Here is a 19,359-nt window from a genome sequence, read left to right on the forward strand (position 1 = left end):
ACCGGCCGTTATTCGCCCCTCATCCGCAAAATCCCGCAAGTTACATTCAGTTAGTTTGTAGCTAAGTCCGTTACATGAAAGGGATAATGATAACCTTCACTTTAAAATAAAGGGTAAATACCTTGAAAAACCCCAAACTGGTACACTTGTGACAAATTTACCCAAAACTATTTTTTTGACCACCAAAAACCCCAAACCGGTATACCTTTGACAAATTTACCCCAAATTGGTACACTTGTGACAAATTTACCCTATGTTAGTTTTCGTTAAATTTTATTCTCAAATTATTAAGTTAAATGGCACATAACGGTTAACCGGTATACCAATTTAGGATTTTACGCTCGTTTGTCACAGTTTACAATTTTTGTGATTTTTGTAGTATTAATCCAATTTAGCAGGGGTATATTTGTCACAAATTTACCGGTTTAGGGTTTTTTGCGATTAAATAAATTAGTTTGAGGTAAATTTGTCATAAATGTACCGGTTTATGGTTTTTTATAATCGGTTGGGGTAAATTTGTCACGATTTACCGGTTTAGGGTTTTTCATGGTCAAAAAAATAGTTTTGGGTAAATTTGTCACAAGTGTACCAGTTTGGGGTTTTCTAGGGTATTAACCCTAAAATAAAACATGGCCTCTTTTTCTTTCTGCTTTTTCTGCTCTTCCCTTCCCCCGGACTCACGCCCATTCCACATTAGGATTCACAGTTGTATATTTAATTTTATGTTTATAGATGTGCATAAGCTGTAATATTGATGTGATCGATAAACCGTATGTTGATATTCAAATGAAATTAATAAAGTGGGCTATAGCCACCATCCATATACTGTAAACAAGGGACTAGATTAAACAATTTGGAAGTTTATGGACTAAATTATACATTAGAAATAGTTCTTGCATCATATCGAACAAATTAAAAGAATAAAAATAACATCGCACGTTAGATCAAAGTTTAAAAACTATTAGTTTCTCAAGGGATGAAGAATAAAAAACATATCATGCGACGGACGATGTGCACATATGTTCGTCTTGCAGTTTACTGTATCGGACATGCAAAAGTGATGGGCGAAAAGCAAAAATATATAACTGGGAACGTGTGATTTGATAAAGAAGACAAAACTTGGCATCTAAAATTTGATTTACAGCCACCTGGGAAGCCCATACATGCCAATACGGAATTTGAATACAAGAGAATATTTTTCAGAAAGTACACAGATGACAACGCGAAACCCAACATATGTAGTCCGTGTAACGAAAGTTCAAGGACTGTTTACGAAATAAAATTCCGAACATTGTTTTCTCAAACTCTCCATCTATTACTCGAGCAAAATAAATGTCATAATAAAGAGCGATAAAGTAGTGAAATTCTATTTACCAAAAAAAAAAAAAAGTAGTGAAATTCGAAACCAAGTGTGTGGGCCCTCAGTCCAAAACTAAGTGTACGAGGGCTGCATGCCTGCGCCAGATTTGGGTGTTGCAGCCCAAGCTGGGTCTAGGCAAGGGCCACAATGCCCTAGCTCAGGGTTGGCAGCCCTCACTAGATTTTGGTTGAGGTACTGCACACCCTTACTTTAGCCGGTGAGAGGTCCTCACTAAAAGCTGGTGAGAGCCACGACACCCTCCCCTAATACCAACTCACTAAAAGCTGGTGAGATGTCCCAACTCTGGCCCTCAAAGCCGGTGAGGATCGACCATGACCCTCCCCCAATGCCAACTAAGGTCGCTGGCCTTGGCATAAGTGTAATAGATTAAAAACTTTTATGGTACTTTTCCCTCATTTTAGGGCTGCTCTTAAATGTTGCATACACAACGTTGGTATGCTAATCTGCAATGGAGACCAAATTTGTTTCTGGGTGCCATGCCATGCTGCCCGTGTATATATAGTCCTTAACGTATTGACTGCAGAGACGGCGAATTACGATCTAACTGTTACAACTCCACCATGATGAATGAAGACGTCACCATCGTCTTCTATGGACACGTTTGCAGCTCGCGCATGAAGTTTGCCGTTGACCAGATACAATATTAACGTCCACTGGCTGTGGAGGCACAGTTCCGACTTCAGGACTCCAGAGTCAGATACGAAATACTCGATTTGTTTAATTATCAAGTGGTTGGAGAAAACCATCTGTCTTGCTACTTAACCATTGCAGGTATTCTATCTCCTTTGCAATGAACGTTAAATCTTTGCTTGCTTGTATAAGAAAAAAAAGAACCTTGTTAGCATCGCAACTTTTGAAGATACAAGAATTGCAGTTTAGGTGGGCCTTTGATGATTTCACCTCATGGTCTGCCCATCAAATTTTTGCTATCCTGTTCTTGCTCATTAAGGAAAACTATATGGAATATATTAAGTCTAATCATAAAGTAAGACAGCCAACTTTCTGCTGGTTAACTTTTCTGAGGATAGACCAACCCAAAAAAAACCCTTCTGAGGGTAGCCCATCCCCATAAACATTTTCATACAAGAACCAAAACGTATGCTTTATCGCAGTTGCATATTAACATCTGCCCAATCAGTTGTATCGAGGAGCATCACAGCAAATACACATGTAATCGCAGATATGAGCGGTGCTTAAATTGAAAACTCCACTATGTATATTATATACCAAAAATCTATCACCAAGCGCAACAGAGAACCATCGAACCAACAAAATTTGCCACTTCAACCGTTAATAACAGGTCCTACAACTCCTACCAACCACAGACAGAAAGCAAGCTGAGAAGAAGAAGCAGCCTAATGAATCTCCGAGAACAAAGTTTGAGGATGAGATCATCTGTCACATCGACGTCCAGCACAATCTCCTCAAGCGAACTTTTTCCTGGCAAAAAGAAATTTTTATTAGCATAATAACGATAAAAAAAAAAAATGACAATGGTGCATAATATCTGAGATACGGAAACAGAATGTCAACCGTCATGAACACATGCCTCGGTGTTGTCATGATTGTAGCGTATCGAGAAGAGGCACCTGCAGCCCCTAATATCATGCATTCTCCTCTGAATTCCTATGACATGAGCATCATAATAAATTGCCTGATCCCTCCTCTCCTGAAGTTAAAGAAATTGTATAAAAAAAGAAAAGAAAAGAAAAAATCAGATAAGTGCCTTAATGGACAGTAAATCAATATAAATTAGTAAAAAGATGGGCTGCATCAATAAACACCTGGAAGCAGAGGACAAGGTCCCCAACTTTAACCTTGTCACATTCCGAACTCTCTAGCGGGACTGAGCGTTGCCTAATACCCTTTTTCACATTAATCCATTCATCCTCCTCAGCCCCAAACCCAACAAATCTGACAAGAACTTCCTTTAAGAAATGGCAAATTGTTAAGAATTTAGGCGACTAGTAAGACAAAACATAAACAGATTGTTCGTTAAGATTCTTGTAGAGACACTTACAGCTTCACCTGAGTCTAGAAACCTGTGGCCAAGAAAATTATCAACATCATACCTGCATGGAGAAAAGTCTTTCAGCAACTCTCATACTCCAGTTGAAAAGGGAACTTCCATATATTTGTACATACACAACACAAGCAATAATGAATCTAACCCCAAATTCCAAGTGCACAAGATTAGTTATAAGTGATTTTTAGTATAAAATCACCAGACCAAGCAGTTGGCTTCTTCGAGGTGAGTTTAAACAGCATAAAATTTCATGACAGGAGGCAGACTACAGTCATACTCCAGGAGATTATTAGCTTAACTTCCATGGCCAAGTTATTAAACGAACAAGCAGCCTTGTCATTAGAGTACTGTTACACTCACATGAAATAATCGAGTTTTTAGCTAATAGCTGTTCATTGAACCTTTATACCTCAAGTAATGTTCATGAGAGTAATATTAGGCTCCCACCACAGATTCGAGTTTTTAGCTAATAGCTATCCATTGAGCCCTTATACCTTGAAAAGTAATGTTCACAATCTGATTAAAGAAACAAAAATGTTGGCAAGAAAGCCTTTATTTCAGGTGAGTGAGCTATTACCATGCCCCATCTTTTGAAGACTTGGCCTCAAATTCCAATTCTGTTAAGTCTGAGATCTTTTGCCCTGCTATTGAAACAGCAACACAAATAAGGCACTCCAATCTACAAGATCATGCCTTTACTGGTCAACTTGAAAACTAAAAAAGTGTTTGAATTTGTAATCACTAGCAAGCAAGAGGAATATCTAAAACTAGGGTCAAAAAGGTATATTCAGCATCTGGCTTGAGAGATAACTAGATCCGGCACACGAGCTGCACACAAGCAGAGTGCTTTTAGTCTTTGTTGCTTTTGTGCATGATGGACATTACAATTTTTCTCAAATCAATTCACATGCATATATATTAAAAGAAAACATTAGTGTATTCCAATCTAATACGAGTTGTAAGACTTTCTTTTGTGGAGGCAGTTACAGATGGACTTGGTATGTGGACAAACATGTGTCATGGAGGGTGACAATTAATGCCTAATGGAGAGGGAGAGTGATCAATTGATGCATTTGCGCACGTACACATTTCCCAAATTAATTTATATTTTCAGCACAGACTTGATAAACTATGAATTATTTAAGTGGTATTCTTGGAAGCCACTAAAAGTACAAGAAAAAACCCATGTTTAGCTTAAATTTTATACATGTTTCATGAATTTAGTTAATCCTAACCTGTTTGACCCAACATTAAGTTAAGAAGCTGAATTACCACATTTTCCACATTCTATAACTTCACATTGCTACATCCAAGCATCCTTACCTATCTATGGAAATTTTTCCAATTCAACATTAGAGTGAAGGAAAGAATTATGTGGTGATGTAAAGTTATTTCCATAATTCACACTAAATAACCAAGTATAAGCAAGGTATCTTCAGATGGAGAAAATCTTCTCTCCACATAAGCTGGAGATACATGGGACTGCATTAAATGATCGTCTATTAACCCACCGAAATAATCATGTGAATACAAATTTATCTGGATATATACATTTGAATGATGTGACAGGAGCATAAGAACCTTTAGGCATTTGAGAATTTCCATTTGTTTTATCAATAGGGCAATTTGCTGGTATCTCAGACTCGTTCTTGCCAGAATCAGGGGCAAAAGTAACTTTGTGTTGCTCTTGTTGCCTCTTCTCGAACCAACTCTGGACCTAGCATGTTCACACAGTGACACACGACCAGGAAATCTGCAATTAGATGTGAGGATAAAAAGCTGAAGACCCACGATGCAAGTGAAAATTCTCAGTACCTCCATCCACTTTATCAAAGGCTTTCCAGCACGACCAGCAGAGCGACTGTGAGTACACGAGGACAAGACAGAAAATTAGATACCAAATGAGAAGCAACAGGATCAAAGTTTAAGGAAACCATGCATTCATATTGAAGAAAAAAAAAATGAATGTTCAATTACATTTTCCAGATAGAGAGATATGTAAGCTTAAACTTACTTGAAACTTATTGCAATTTTCCGACAAAATTCCTTACTACATGTCTCTTCTCCTGATTTTTCCAGCAACATCTCCAATTTCTCAATCTGCTTGAAAAGATTGACAAAAGTTATCAGCATCATAGGACTATGTCACAGTTGATATTAACACAAATAGAACACGGCCTAATTACATAAAAAGATGTGTATTTCATGATTTCTGCAATTTTACTCGAGCTTCAAACATTTCAGTTATATCCTAAACTCTCCAGTCAGTTTAAATATGCCTCCTGCTCACCCTACTCACCATCTGTCCTAAAAAGTTCTATCAGATCAAACTACATATTACAAATGAGCCTCTCAATATCATTGTAGTAGATGAGACACCATGAGCTGAGATCAGAACCATAATGAGCAGGGCAGAAATTAAACCATTTAAGCGATTTCTATCGCAGGTGAAGAGTATCCTCTCTGCTCTAAAACCCAACAACAACAAAATAAAAATGGAAGACAATGTTCAGGGACCTTCAATCACGTCCTTTTAAGAGGAGCAAAGATCCTCTCAGGGGTGTATACACCTGCCTTGTAAGTAAAGCATCCACAGGACACTCAACGACCCTAGCAAAGAACTCTTTTCCTCTCTTTCACAACATTCCCAGGCTCTTTGCATTGCCAATGCAAAAATAAGCAAGGGCCTCCTTCTGACCTAGCTTTTGGTGAAAATTCAAAGGTTAAAAAATGTTTAAAGGGAAATGTGAATGGGTTTCAACTTTAAAATGCATCTTTCTCCATCCTACTTCCAATCATCACTTGTCGATACGATGATTACAATCTACAAGTCCTTTCCTCTCCAGCTTTTCACCGAAAACAGAAATACTTACCGCCCAATACCTCCAAACAAGGCAAATATTCAACTAGGATCCCCTCAACCACTTCCCGAAAAGCTCGACGATCAGCTCATGAATCTTTCTTCACAAAACAACCCAACTATTATATCTGCCCGCAGTTTCATAAAATCACGAAAACACAAGGTACAAACTTATTACAGACATCAGAGCTAGCCGCATTACCGAACCTTCACTTCACAAACACGCGCAAACGCCATTCCGAACAAGCCCACACGAGTTTCCAGCATATCTCGAAGAACAAAGCCAATAATGTCTAGAGTCCATGATTCAAGCCTCCAACAGACCCCGACCCAGATGAAACGAACCACGCGAGCAAAAGAAAAAACGACAAAGACCGCAACTTTACCTCGGCATTCGTGAACCCAGAGAAGGCCTCCCTATGCCTGGGACGGAGGCGATCCATTCGCGCTTCCTTCAGCAAATGCGCACCACAGAACAACAACAACAACAACAACAACAACAACAAAGAAACACAAGATTTTGTCAACCTGGGATGTCCCAGGTCCCGCCAATCATTTCAGCAACGGGTATCTGGAAATGGGATTTGGACGGGGTTGCTGTCTGGCTATCACGGTGGTGACTGCTGCTAGAAATGGAAAAAACCCTAGAAAAGCCTAACGACGGTAGGGGGAAAAACCCAGGAAAGGAAACGCCTTTGCGAGCCGGTTCTCCTCCTGGCTGGCGCCCGGTCTGGCATGGAAATGGAAAAGGAAAGATCCCCCGTTCCCCCCCGGTCTTTCACCAAGAAAAAGACGAGACTAGATGCGTTCCATCATTGTGAATGTCGCCATTAATGCGGAGAATGGTAATGAAATATATGCTCAAATTCTATCAAGAAAAAAAAATAAAATATGAGACATTAGTTTATGGTTTTTTATTGATGGTGACATAAGTATGAGGAAATATGTCGACCACTTAAAATAATGCGAATTGACAAGACATGTGAATCCATAAAGTGATGGAATGTAAATTCCTCCATCTTGATGGTTGTCCTTAATTTTGTCAGAATGCTTTAATTTTGTGCCATTGGCTCTGTGCGAAAAATGCCAGCTAGTGATCTTTGCCTTGGTTTTCTTCATATCTTTGCCCCCATTTGTTTTCCTATTGCTTATAAAGAGTTAGAGGTGGTTTCTTTCCCAAGATCGTCCGGTTCCATATTTTTTAGGTTTCCTTTTTCATGGAATTTCTCCTTTGTATAACGGCAGTTTATCTTTTACGCATGTAACAGATATACAGTTCCAGATTTATTACCAAATTATGCATAAGAATTAACGGTCACCAATTTATACATTTGCTAGGATTTTCTTTTTTTCTTTTTTTTTGGTCGCGACATTTGCTAGATTTTTTTGTTCTTGGTCAGAACATTTGCTAGATTGAAAAGGTGCTAAAATGGCTACAAAAAGTAAGCTAGCTGATAAAGCTAGCCCGCGAGTATGCCGTGTAATTCAACCTCACGGGAGCTTTACTTATATTTGCATATTTATATAGATGGAAAAGGAAACTTGTTGAATGATCATACCACTACTAATACTGACTACCTCAAAACTAAGGTTAAATGTGCTTAGTGCTACGCACCTTAAGATTGACTCACAGGTAAGGATTTTCCATACTTTTAGGTCTGAACAGTTGTGAGTTCGATTTATGCTTTAAGAATTCATATTCAAATAAATGTATATAATAGTGGGTTGCTCTAATTCCTTTTTAGGTACTTGGGTTAATTAGAGTCATGCCCCGAGATACGAGAGAGATGTGCATAAATAGATATTATCAAGTCTTAGCAAAAATACATAGAATGTGCTATGAATGCTTTGCAATTATGTGTAATTGAATCATTTTCTCTTTGATGAGATATAAACTATAATTGAAGGATAAATTCCCATTTCGATCCTCATTTTGAGATTATGGAATGATCCAAACTTTGCTTATTAGAGACATAGGGTTTGGCATTAGGCCAAACATTCCTAGTTATTATGTATTCTTTCAAGATTATGCTATGATAACAATTTTTTTGATAAAGAGGTGAGTTTAACTCAATGCACTCAAAAACATACCTCCGACTTTGATCTACACGGTTTGCATTTTCGATTGGTTGCTCTTTTTATAACGAAAAAAATTCTCTTACTACTCTATTTTTTAATTTATTTTTTTAAAGACAAAATGCATTAAATATATGATAATCTAGGAGTTAGAATATTTTGACATGTAAAATTGTCTATCTTATTTTTAACTTAAAAAAAGGAGGATAAGTATACTATAAGTCCTAAAAATTGTCATGAAAATTTGATTAAGTCTTAAAACTTGTTATAAAAGTTTACTTGAATTTTAAAACTGTCAAAAAATTCAATTAAGTCACGAAAGTTCATTTAAGTTATAAAACTTTTAAAAAGTATAATCAACCTAATGATTTAATTGAATCATTTTGACAAATTTTACAACTTGATTATAATATAATTGTACTTTCATGATAAATTTTAGGACTTAATTATAATTTTTAAAAAATTTAGAATTTAATTACATTTTCTTAATAAGTTTAAATTTTCCAATACAATTATCCCTAAACAAAAAAAAAAAAGAATTCCACTTCAGTCAAGGGTCCGGACAGAGCACCCGTGCCAGCCATATCCGCTCCATCCCACCCGTGGAGCTGGAGAAGAAGAAGAAGAGATGGCTCGCTCTCTTCTCTCCCACTTCCCCATCCTCTCCAACTCCACCTCCCCCCTCGCCTCCTCTCTGTACTCTCTCTCTCTCTCTCTCTCTCTCTCTCTACTGTATGCACGGTTCTCTGTGCTTGTATGTGGGTGTGTGTGTTTGTGGGTGGGTGCGGGGACTGCTGCAATGTATGTGCAATGCCGTGTTTGAGCGTGCGTGCATGCGTAGAAGCAATGTGGGTATGGCCCTTTGCAATCTTGAAGCCATCAGATGGCGATTCCTCATTGCGTCATTTCTTCGAACAGGTCGTGTGCGATTGCGCCGAGCAAGTGCTTCCCAAGTTATCTCTTTGGCAGGCCCAAGGCCTCGAGCTTTCAATGTCTCTGCACTCTCTCGGTGTCCGAACCCGCTGTCCCAGAGACTTCCAGCTCTGTGAGGTACGCTTTATTTTTTTCACCTTTTCTCTGGGTGCTAAATTAATTGCCCAGTTGGTTTCTTTGGGTTTCGTTTGGTGATTCTGGCTTCATTGCTTTGATGCCCAATTGATTTCTTTGGGCTCGTTCGGCGGTTTTCTATCTGTTGCTTTGACTTGGCTTGACTTTGGAGTGTGACTGAGTGCGGAGTTATGTAGCCCATTGATGCTCATGGAGTTGCCCTACAGGAAAAGGATTGTTTCTGGAGTTCAGCCCACAGGTTCCATTCACCTTGGGAATTACCTCGGCGCCATTAAAAATTGGATTGAGCTTCAGGTTGATGTTGGTTTTCCTGTAAATTTTTGCGTTTGTACTTCTTGTTGTTTCTTCATTTATTCACTCCAGGTTTCAATGCTGCAGAACTCATATGACACACTCTTTTTCATTGTGGACCTTCACGCGGTATGTTTTTGGTTCGTTCATAGTTTTCTCTATTTGAAGATTATTAGAGGATATAAGGGTACTGGGTGATTAACCCTTCTTACTATTTGCATCTAGTGCAACTGAGAGAAAAGCAAGTCCATTTATGGTTTATTGTAGTTAAATTGACTGGAGGACAGCCCTCAACAGCATTATTTTTCCCGATATGCATGAGGTTTGTACATTTCCAAGGAAAAGGTCCCATTTCAATCAGATCTGTGATATTGTTGCTCATTTTCCTATAGGCTAGTGAACTAGATTGTGCCAGATCATGTAGGTTCATTATGCTATGCAAAACCAAAGTGTGCACCTTGATATTCCAAAAAGACATCGTTAGTGGTTCATAATGCTGTCTCACTGACCAACACTGAACGGATAAAAACTGTGGTTTTATATTTGGAGAAATTGAGTAGATGATGAGTGATTCACTTGAAGGAGTTAAACACGGAGGACAAATATTACGGGCAAGTTTTACATTAGTATCTAGGAGAATTCTCTTCCAGAACAACATAGCAGCATTGTGTCATAGGTCAATAGAAGATGTCTCTATCAGCCGGTTTTAGGCTTCTAAATAAGCTATCTAATGGACTATCATATTAACTATCAGTGAATGACACTGTAAAATTCAGAAGCTATACTAATGAGGACATTTCATACCCAGTAAACTTTTAGGTCGGCCAAGCTCTGGCCCTTGGACTGAGTCTTTTCTACTAGCTCCAGTCCTTGGACTAAGCTCTGATACCATGTAAAGGGAAAATTTTAGTTGTATTATTCAATAAAAGTCTATATAAACATTAAGTAATCACCAATAAAATAAGCCCTAAAGCCCTAAAGACCACTTTGTCCTTTTATACCTCTAACAGACCACTTCACCCTCTTATGCCTCTTGACAAATAAAAAATTTTGCGGCATTTTTGCACCTTCATGTCTTCCAATCTAATACAGGTGTGTCTCCTGTGCTTGTACTGTACATTCCTTGTTATTGGAGCCTTGAGACAGTTTCTTCCTCTAGCCTATCATGAAACTACATGCTATTGCCATTGGAGTTGGTTTTTATTTGGTCCTGACATTTCTTTTCAGTATTTATCCTTCCTTATACCATTTTTCAATAACCCTGTTGGACAAGAACCAGGGATAGGGTTAACTATTGTCACGCAATGCAATGACACTAAGAAGAAAAAATATAAAGAAATACACAATGGTGAAGGGGCAGTTGTGGAAGTCTGATTTATCAGACATGAATGGGCTTGGACATAACATCAGGCTGGGCATGGGCTATGTTGGGGCTAGGTAAGGAGAAAATTCCTCAACATCATGCCCGAGCCTGCTTATGCCCACCAATTGATCGTATCTGAAAAAATTTGTGTTCATGCCGATATCTTTGTGTGATTTACGATCTTTTGATCCTAATATGATATCTTCTAATCCAAATATAAGAATTAGAATGTGTGGGATGGAAAGGAAAACTCCAAGTTGCTTTCTTCATAGGCAGGCAAAAACTTTGAACCAGATATGGGAATAAATGTTTCCGAAGTTTTGTAAAATGCTTTCTAATGCCTGCTGAGGCTAGCTTTAAGACATCGTCATTTACAGATAACGCTACCGTATGAAACACAACAACTAGCTAAGTCAACCAGAGATACGGCGGCTATATATTTGGCATGTGGTGTTGACACTTCCAAGGTATTTTTCTCTCCCCTCCCTGCTTTAAAGCATTCTTTAATTTAAAGGAACAATCATCAATTATCTGCACTCCCATTCTACCTTTGATAGCATATGACTTGAATTGTCGTATACAGGCTTCTGTGTTTGTGCAATCCCATGTTCGTGCTCATGTAGAATTGATGTGGTTGCTGAGTTCAGCTACGCCAATTGGTTGGCTCAATAAAATGATCCAGTTTAAAGAGAAATCTCGCAAGGCGGTGCGTTTTAATTGTACGGAAGCTTCATCCTGATCGATATATTCTCCTTTACTTTTTACCTTCATATCATGTTGTGCATAAATTTGCTATCGTTTTACTTGTACTGGTCCATTGCTGCTGTTATTGTCATTCTTCTTAAGTACCATGAGCATCTTGGTTGATTAGTCTGAAAAAGGACTGCAAGTTCGAGTATTGAGGAAGGAAGTTCTTCATGCAATTTAATGGAGGAAAAAGTCTCACCTTTTCCCCTCTATTGTAAAGAACTAATGTTAAGCTTCTGCAGTTAAGTGCTAAGTTGTGTGCCTTTAATTGACTTTTGTCATGTACAAGCCCTTACTCCTTTGGGCAATAGCTCTTGGAACCTCTTTGAACTCTGAGCCACAGGATCAATCATTTGCAACAATTTTAATATAAATTCCCTGAAATGATTTGATTCATCTATTACATGATATATTTGTATTGGTGTAGCTTGACTGGTAATATTTCATAAACCTAGATATATCTCAATGACCAAACATGTGGCAGCAACTCGTAGGTTTTGAGATAAATGTTAAGCAGACACAGCAACCTAATCGGCATATAGACAATCTTTTGCTGTCATGTGCTTCTTTTATGTGTTATGAGTTAACAAAGTATTTTTTTCCTTTAATCTTAATTTCGATTTTACAGGGAGACGAAAATGTTAGTGTTTCTCTATTGACATATCCAGTTCTTATGGCTTCTGACATTCTCCTATACCAGGTAAAAACAAGCGATATATTGTTTTCTATTTGCTTACTATATGAATTACAAAAAAATCAATAGAACTTATTTAGTTAGTCTGTGACAAGTGTCTATTTTTTTCTGTGTTTCCTTTTTATGGCTCACCTTGTTGAGTGCTCGTGATGTTGGTTTACTTTTAGAACTATCAGTGATCATTAGTTCAGAACATCCTCATAAGCTTCACCATTAGAGGACAATTTTGCAGTCTGACTTTGTCCCTGTTGGTGAAGACCAGAAGCAACATCTGGAATTGACTCGTGAGCTAGCTGAACGTGTCAACTACTTATATGGAGGAAGGAAGTGGAAGAAATTGGGAGGGTGAGGATTTCCATTTTTCCACCTTGATACTTTTGGAAATTCTGGATGTCCTTTCCATTCAGCTTTTTGATCCTTCATTGTCCTCACTGTTTGTTACAGGAGAGGAGGAGCAATTTTCAAGGTAAGTTGCATTCTGAATGCTGAATTCAGGCTCAGGTCAATATAGACAGTTCAAATTGCAGTGCTTGCTATTTCTGATATAGGTTCCAGAGCCCCTTATCCCTCCAGCTGGAGCAAGAGTTATGTCACTTACTGATGGTCTTTCCAAGGTCATGGAACCTTCTATATTCTCCAAAGAAGCTTTGGTTCAATATTTCTGCTAGTAAAATATTCAATTTGTTGAACAATAGATTCATAGAAGACCTTTTTCATGGGAACTCTTCTCAACATAACAGATATGCGGGCTTCATTCTTGCAGATGTCGAAATCTTCACCCTCTGATCAGTCACGGATCAATCTTCTTGACTCAAAAGATGTGAGTTTTCCCCTTGATAATGTTGTATTAATTTAAATTGTTGGCCACATATGATGCCATTGTGTGTGGCTGGTGACTGCCTTATGCATGTCAGTTCTCTGATCAGATAAATTTGAAGCTGCTTTGATATTTTGGTCATTCTCTACCTCTTTTTGTTTTGTAGTTTTTTTTTTTTTTTTGGGGGGGGTCGATTAATTGATATATGAAACTAGCTACATCGCGTAGGAGTTAGCTGACTCTCACGCAACCACAATCTCCACATGTTGCATGTCACTCTAAAGAGGAAGTAGCACTTTTAGACGTAAGCATGGTGATGAACATACAAAACAGCCACCACCATTAAGATGAGGAAGTGGCATGTCAGGTTGCATTCAACTGACTTAGTGCGATATAAACAGAGCCATCTAGTTATGCATTTTAACTTTTTGCCACCAGAGCTATCTTGTTGAGCACAGCCTTTTTAACTTATTGCTGCAAGAGGCATCTTGGCATTCTTATTGAAACTTAGGAAAAATTTTGTTCCATCTATATTTTTATCAAAGCACTCATTTATCTAAAGTAATTTATATCAGCTTAATTCTAGTTTTTTTTTTTTTTTTTTTTTTGGGGGGGGAGGGAGGGGCCCTGGGGGAGGGAGGGGCAGCAGAGGGAGGGGAGGGTCAGGCAGCCTTATGTCTATAGTTTGCTAATGCAGGATGTTGACAGATAAATTTGATGAGTATGTTGCTCACTTTTTCTGGCCGTCCTTGAATTCAATTATTTGTCTTGTAGGTGATAGCAAACAAGATCAAACGTTGCAAAACTGACTCATCTACAGGGTTGATATTCGCTCCTTCAACTTTTATCGTTTCTGCTGTATCAATGCTCTGAGATATTAAAATATTTGTTGTCAAAATTTGGAACATAAACATATAATTTTTTTCTCTGTAGTTCCTCTATAGATAAATGTTGTATATCATGATATCCTCTTAGTATGCTGTCTGCTGATCTTTTATCTTCTGCATTTTCTGGTTATCATATAGTCTGGAATTTGACAATCCTGACAGACCAGAATGCAATAATCTACTTTCAATATACCAGCTTGTTTCAGGAAAAACCAAAGAGGTAATGCAGTTAAGAGTGTTACTGTTAATTTTATCAGTCATCACTGCATACTATGGTATTACATTTGTCATTGTCTTGAGGACTTGACAGTGGCTCTTAAGCTAAGATACCCTGCATCAGAAAGTTTAACTGGCACGATTACATACCACAGGAAGTTGCAAAAGAATGCCAAGACATGAGTTGGGGCTCGTTTAAGCCCCTCATTACGGATGCCTTAATTGATCATCTCCATCCCATTCAGGTTTCTACCTCATATCATTTGTCTATTTAGATAATCCTGGTAATTTCAGGAGAATATTCTAATCTTTTACATCATTAGGTGGCAAAGTCTGATGTCCATTATTTGACAGCTGTGATTTCAAATGCATGACCGTTGACAGTTCTTACTTTTGTTGTGCTTGAGTATACATTGCATGGTAAGCTTGCCAAATAGTTGATAGTTCATCCTCTCTTCGTCAATTACAGGTCCGCTATGAGGAAATCATGTCCGATTCAGCCTATTTGGATGGTGTATTGGCTGAAGGTGCAGCAAGAGCAACAGATATATCAGATGCTACCCTCAATAATGTCTATCAAGCAATGGGGTTCTTGCGGAGATGAGAAGATTTTGATACATTAATAAGTTTTAGGAGCACGCCCCTTGGTAGATAACATTAAAGCTCACTTCTACATGATTTACCAACATAAGTCTTCAGAAGATTCTTTTCAGCAATTTCTTGAATGAGGAAAAGCAATATATACATCCATTGATGTGCTAGCAAAGGTGTATCCATGTGGGTTCAAATTGCTGCCATTCATAATTTATTTGTTAATGCTCTTTCGACTGTGTTGTATAAGATTCTTGTAACTTTTCATTCTTGATAAATTATGAAGGCTTTTGTAGTTGAAGAACTTTCTCAACTCTTGCCACACTGTCCAACCTTTCTGGTTGTGAGCAGATTCTTGCATTGTGAAATTGAAATTTTAAATTTGGGACTTGTAATTGTAGATGGTTTATTGGATTGAATCGGATTGCCTTGGGGCCGAAACAATCACTTGCAATACAGCTTGTGGTTGAGTATGAGATACCCAGACTAACATTGACTTTGCTATGATGCAGATGTGGGAAATTTGAGTGTCATATGCGTGAAAAGATAGATATTATGTTATGAGGTTATGCTGTATTTGATGGTCAGGATAAAATTTATCCTATCTTGCGTTTGGTGTCGATATCGACTCAAAACAGGATAATGTAGGATACAAGAGAGACATAGATTGAATAAATTTATCCTTTAGGATTTATAATATTCATAATAAGAAAGTTAATTTTCTCAAATTCTTAAATTAACAAAGTTGAAATTTTATTTATTATAAATAGTATTACAATTATAATATAAGGAGTTCAAAATAACGAAAAATGACATTATAGTTTTATTTAATTTAGAAAAAAACTATGACCGAAAAGAAATTTTTCTTCCAAATAGAAATATTACCAAGCGGACCCTAAACTATCATACATGCCATTATACTCCACACGATGGAAATGCAGACATCTAGATTTAGGAACCATTAATTTGGAAGGCTTTGTTTTGATGCGTCCTAACTTATCTACCAATGCATCATAAAGTTTGGTGGAATTAGTTTCATAGATCAACGTCAGTTCCCTTGTAGGTCCAATAACCAATGGGCGGTTCCTAGTTCAAGAGTGGGAACTGCCTATCATGCTCACATCTGATACATACATATTAATACATACATACATATATATATGACATTTGCTTCCTTTACAAAACCTAGAGACGAGTTGAGTGTGACTAGGGTTAAGCTCTGCAACAGCAGTGAGCGAGAGATGGGTGAAGAAGAAGAAGACAGCTGCAATAAATCAGGCCCTGTGTTCAGAGACATAAGGCGTTACTACTGCGAGTACTGTGGAATATGCAGGTCCAAGAAGTCCATCATCACTTCTCACATCCAGTCGCACCACAAGGTCCTTTCCCTTTTCTTTTTTACTCACTTCTCTCCGCTTCATTGCCTTCCCATGCTTCCTAAGCATCTGGGTTTGTTTTGGGCTGCAAGTTCTGATGCTACAATGCAGTAATTTCGATCAGCAATTGCTGTTTTCGCGTTGTGGAATGCGCTCGCCTAAGAATGTCATGATCAGGACCGCTGTGAACTGGTTTTCGTGTTTCTTTGGTCTTTAACAGGGCGAGATGGAAGCAGCAATGGCTCAAGGGGTTGAGGAGAAGGAGGGAGCGAAAGCTAATACCTGCGACGAATGCGGGGCGACGTTTATGAAGCCTGCGCACTTGAAGCAGCATATGCAGGGCCATTTGCTCGAGGTATATTGAGCTCTCTGTTTGTCTTACTGGAGTTCTTTTTTGTTCTTGACAATGCAACGTGAAAGCGGGTACCTTGAAAATATCAGTCAAGTTTCGATTAGATTACATCTGTCATTGAGGTGGTTGACAATGAGGTTCAGTTTGTAAAGTGGAGGGGTTATGATCGCTGTTGCACCAGTCTTGTTGAAGAGATAGTTTTGATGTGCAATGCTTGGTTGTGGTCTTTGCTTTTAAACTTTTCATATTTGTAGCTTCTAATGAGGTGTCGGAAATAGAATTCTGATATTGTTGTTGGGGATGTACATGATTTTCTGGGCTGTGGAATGTCGAATACCTAAAAATATAGTACCGTGAACTTGTGGAGCAGCATCACATGGAAGCACCTATAAGAAGCATCAATCTTTTATTCTGGTCTGGTTTTACAAATAGATTTCTATGATAAAAAAAGTTTTAGTTTTGGTCAAAAATGGAGCTGATTAGTTCTTTTCCATTTGTCCACTGCAATTTACCCATACTGAAAAATTAGGACCTTGCAGGATAAAGTATGTTGGCTCATCTGATTATGACATGATAATGGCGTGAAGCATTGGATCCCACCATAAGGAACTCCAAAATGCAAGAGGCTGCATCCTTGTATCTTGATTGGACTAGTATCTGGTTGGGGGACCACCTGAGAAGATTCATCAAGTCAGCCTCGGTCACGCAAGTTCTATTTTGAGGTTCAAAGCATGGTTCGTTTTGTTCTATTGATATATAGAGATTTGGTATGCTTTGTATCTGTGTCAATATTCTAAATCCATTTGCAGAGGCCTTTCAAGTGTTCTATAGAGGATTGCCCTGCCAGTTATAGGAGAAAAGACCATTTGGCTCGTCACTTTCTTCAGCATCAAGGCAAGATTTTCAGCTGTCCTGTTGATGGTTGCAATAAGTCATTTGCATATCAAGGGAACATGAAGAGGCACGTGATTGATATTCATAATGATGAGCTACCATCAACGTCTGGTGAATTTAAGAGTCCGAAGCAGCATGTTTGTCCGGAGGTTGGGTGTGGAAAGGTTTTCAATTTTGCATCAAAGCTGCGAAAGCATGAGGATTCTCATGGTAAGTCACTTAACTATGAAGGTGTTTTGGTGAGCAAATGATGTCTACGAGGTGTTTAATGTGTTGTTCAATAGTAACATCAATTCAACTGCTGCAGTCAAACTGGAGACTCTGGAGGCTTTCTGCTGTGAGTGCATGAAATACTTCAGCAATGCTGATTCTCTGAAGGAGCACATGCAATTGGATCACCAACTAGTCAATTGTGAGATATGTGGGACTAGGCAGTTGAGGAAGAACATCCAATGCCATCTCTGCACTCATGAGAAGAAAAATTCGGCTGATTCAGAAATATTCAGATGTGATGTTGAGGGTTGTCTCCGCGTTTTTTCGACAGTAAGATGCAATCACCTATAAGTAGATTCTGGCTGTGCATGGAACATAATTGTTTGGAACTTTGAAGCTTGAGTTGTTTTATCTCGTAGCTGCTGAGTGTACATTAGCTGATGTTCTTTTCTTGTTGACAGAAATCAAATTTACGTCAGCATGTGAAGGCTGTTCATCTTGAGGTGAGGCCATTTGTTTGCGGGTATAAGGATTGTGGCAAGAAGTTTGCATACAAGCACGTAAGAGACAAGCATGAGAAAACCAGTTGCCATGTTTACACTCCGGTGAGCCCTACTCTCTCATTCTCTCTATAGAAATTCAATTTTACTGCTGTTGAAATCCAGCTTTACTACATGATAGATGGATGATCCTTACACCTGGAAATTTTGGCTCCTTTGGTTCAGGGTGATTTCGAGGAGTCAGATGAGCAATTTCGATCAAGGCCCAGAGGCGGGAGAAAGACGAAATGTCCGACGATTGAATCCCTGCTGCGAAAAAGAGTTACTCTGCCCGGTGAGCTGGATTTCCTCTCGGAGTAGTGGCTGGAGTCCTTTCTCTTGGCAGCTGCCAAAGATAATGTATAGGAGCTGTGGTTTTTTGCCTTGGAGGCCGAGCTAAGGTGACATTCAGTCACCATCCTCCTGTGTCACTTGTGGTTAATAGTTGATAGAGTTTTGCTATTGTTTTGTCAATAAAGACAAGAGAGCTGAGCTAATCCTTAGCAAAAAGTTCTTGTTCTGGAGCTATTGTCAGCTGTACATCATGCAATATGGTAAAACTCCATTGGTGTCGTACTGATCTGTCATTGATCACCTGATCCATGTTTATAGTTCGATCAGTTGAAAAGTTTTGGTCGATATTTTCCTTCCTGAGATTGTTGAAGGCTTGGAAGTCGGATTTCTACTATCTTGTTTGGTAATGTTAAAAAGAAAATTAAGAATTGTCTATAAATATCGTTTCTCTTAAGGTTCATAGAAAATATATGATGTGATATTTTCATAAAATGTTAGTTCATATAATTGAAAATAAGTCGATGAATAATGTTTCCATTATCAATTTTAATTTATATCTAATTTTTTTTTAAATTATCATTATTATTATTATTGCAAAATAAACACATCTTAAGTACATAAAATTTCTTACTTTTATTTAAAAGTCGGGCCAATACCAAGAAATATCATATACT

The 19,359-nt window shown here is 38.2% G+C and overlaps 3 protein-coding genes across 5 annotated transcripts; 2 read left to right on the plus strand and 1 right to left on the minus strand.

The window, feature by feature from the left end:
- Positions 1 to 2,483: 2,483 nt before the first annotated feature.
- LOC104437802 (protein SAWADEE HOMEODOMAIN HOMOLOG 1) lies at positions 2,484 to 7,074 on the minus strand. 2 transcript variants are annotated; one of them, XM_010050830.3, is made up of 9 exons: positions 6,654 to 7,074; positions 5,422 to 5,507; positions 5,223 to 5,268; positions 4,989 to 5,124; positions 3,985 to 4,048; positions 3,402 to 3,453; positions 3,166 to 3,309; positions 2,931 to 3,050; positions 2,484 to 2,821 (listed from the first exon to the last, which is right to left on the minus strand). In XM_010050830.3, exons 1-9 carry the CDS (start codon positions 6,708 to 6,710, stop codon positions 2,780 to 2,782), a joined length of 747 nt encoding a protein of 248 aa, XP_010049132.2. In that variant the 5' UTR covers positions 6,711 to 7,074; the 3' UTR covers positions 2,484 to 2,779. The 2 variants fall into 2 exon arrangements, with proteins under 2 accessions (XP_010049132.2, XP_010049131.2); XM_010050829.3 differs by having other exon boundaries at positions 3,985 to 4,051.
- Positions 7,075 to 8,893: 1,819 nt separating this feature from the next.
- On the plus strand, positions 8,894 to 15,410 carry LOC104437803 (tryptophan--tRNA ligase, chloroplastic/mitochondrial). Of its 2 annotated transcripts, none has more exons than XM_039307962.1 (15): positions 8,894 to 9,039; positions 9,262 to 9,393; positions 9,618 to 9,705; positions 9,790 to 9,831; positions 11,443 to 11,532; positions 11,649 to 11,771; positions 12,441 to 12,512; positions 12,739 to 12,851; positions 12,951 to 12,972; positions 13,055 to 13,120; positions 13,270 to 13,326; positions 14,098 to 14,144; positions 14,349 to 14,430; positions 14,582 to 14,671; positions 14,896 to 15,410. In XM_039307962.1, the coding sequence occupies exons 1-15, from the start codon at positions 8,972 to 8,974 to the stop codon at positions 15,028 to 15,030; spliced, it is 1,227 nt and encodes a 408-aa protein (XP_039163896.1). In that variant the 5' UTR covers positions 8,894 to 8,971; the 3' UTR covers positions 15,031 to 15,410. The 2 variants fall into 2 exon arrangements, with proteins under 2 accessions (XP_039163896.1, XP_039163895.1); XM_039307961.1 differs by lacking the exon at positions 8,894 to 9,039 and adding an exon at positions 9,116 to 9,191.
- Positions 15,411 to 16,207: 797 nt separating this feature from the next.
- Positions 16,208 to 19,040, plus strand: LOC104437804 (transcription factor IIIA). Its single transcript, XM_010050834.3, has 6 exons — positions 16,208 to 16,396; positions 16,614 to 16,748; positions 17,555 to 17,849; positions 17,947 to 18,182; positions 18,314 to 18,457; positions 18,578 to 19,040. Exons 1-6 carry the CDS (start codon positions 16,259 to 16,261, stop codon positions 18,710 to 18,712), a joined length of 1,083 nt encoding a protein of 360 aa, XP_010049136.2. The 5' UTR covers positions 16,208 to 16,258; the 3' UTR covers positions 18,713 to 19,040.
- The last annotated feature ends 319 nt before the right edge of the window (positions 19,041 to 19,359 follow it).

This window comes from Eucalyptus grandis, chromosome 3 (assembly GCF_016545825.1).
Source record: "Eucalyptus grandis isolate ANBG69807.140 chromosome 3, ASM1654582v1, whole genome shotgun sequence".
Lineage (NCBI taxonomy): Eukaryota > Viridiplantae > Streptophyta > Magnoliopsida > Myrtales > Myrtaceae > Eucalyptus > Eucalyptus grandis.

Coding starts and splice junctions, on each gene's coding strand:
- LOC104437803 (XM_039307962.1), top strand. CDS start 8,972: ATGGCTCGCTCTCTTCTCTCCCACTTCCCCATCCTCTCCAACTCCACC. Junction 9,706..9,789: donor AAAATTGGATTGAGCTTCAG/GTTGATGTTGGT, acceptor TCAATGCTGCAG/AACTCATATGACACACTCTT. Junction 14,672..14,895: donor ATCATCTCCATCCCATTCAG/GTTTCTACCTCA, acceptor CGTCAATTACAG/GTCCGCTATGAGGAAATCAT.
- LOC104437802 (XM_010050829.3), bottom strand. CDS start 6,710: ATGGATCGCCTCCGTCCCAGGCATAGGGAGGCCTTCTCTGGGTTCACG. Junction 3,454..3,984: donor TCTTCAAAAGATGGGGCATG/GTAATAGCTCAC, acceptor TTCTCCATGCAG/GTATGATGTTGATAATTTTC. Junction 3,051..3,165: donor ACCTTGTCCTCTGCTTCCAG/GTGTTTATTGAT, acceptor CTTTAACTTCAG/GAGAGGAGGGATCAGGCAAT.
- LOC104437804 (XM_010050834.3), top strand. CDS start 16,259: ATGGGTGAAGAAGAAGAAGACAGCTGCAATAAATCAGGCCCTGTGTTC. Junction 16,397..16,613: donor ACATCCAGTCGCACCACAAG/GTCCTTTCCCTT, acceptor GGTCTTTAACAG/GGCGAGATGGAAGCAGCAAT. Junction 18,183..18,313: donor GTCTCCGCGTTTTTTCGACA/GTAAGATGCAAT, acceptor TCTTGTTGACAG/AAATCAAATTTACGTCAGCA.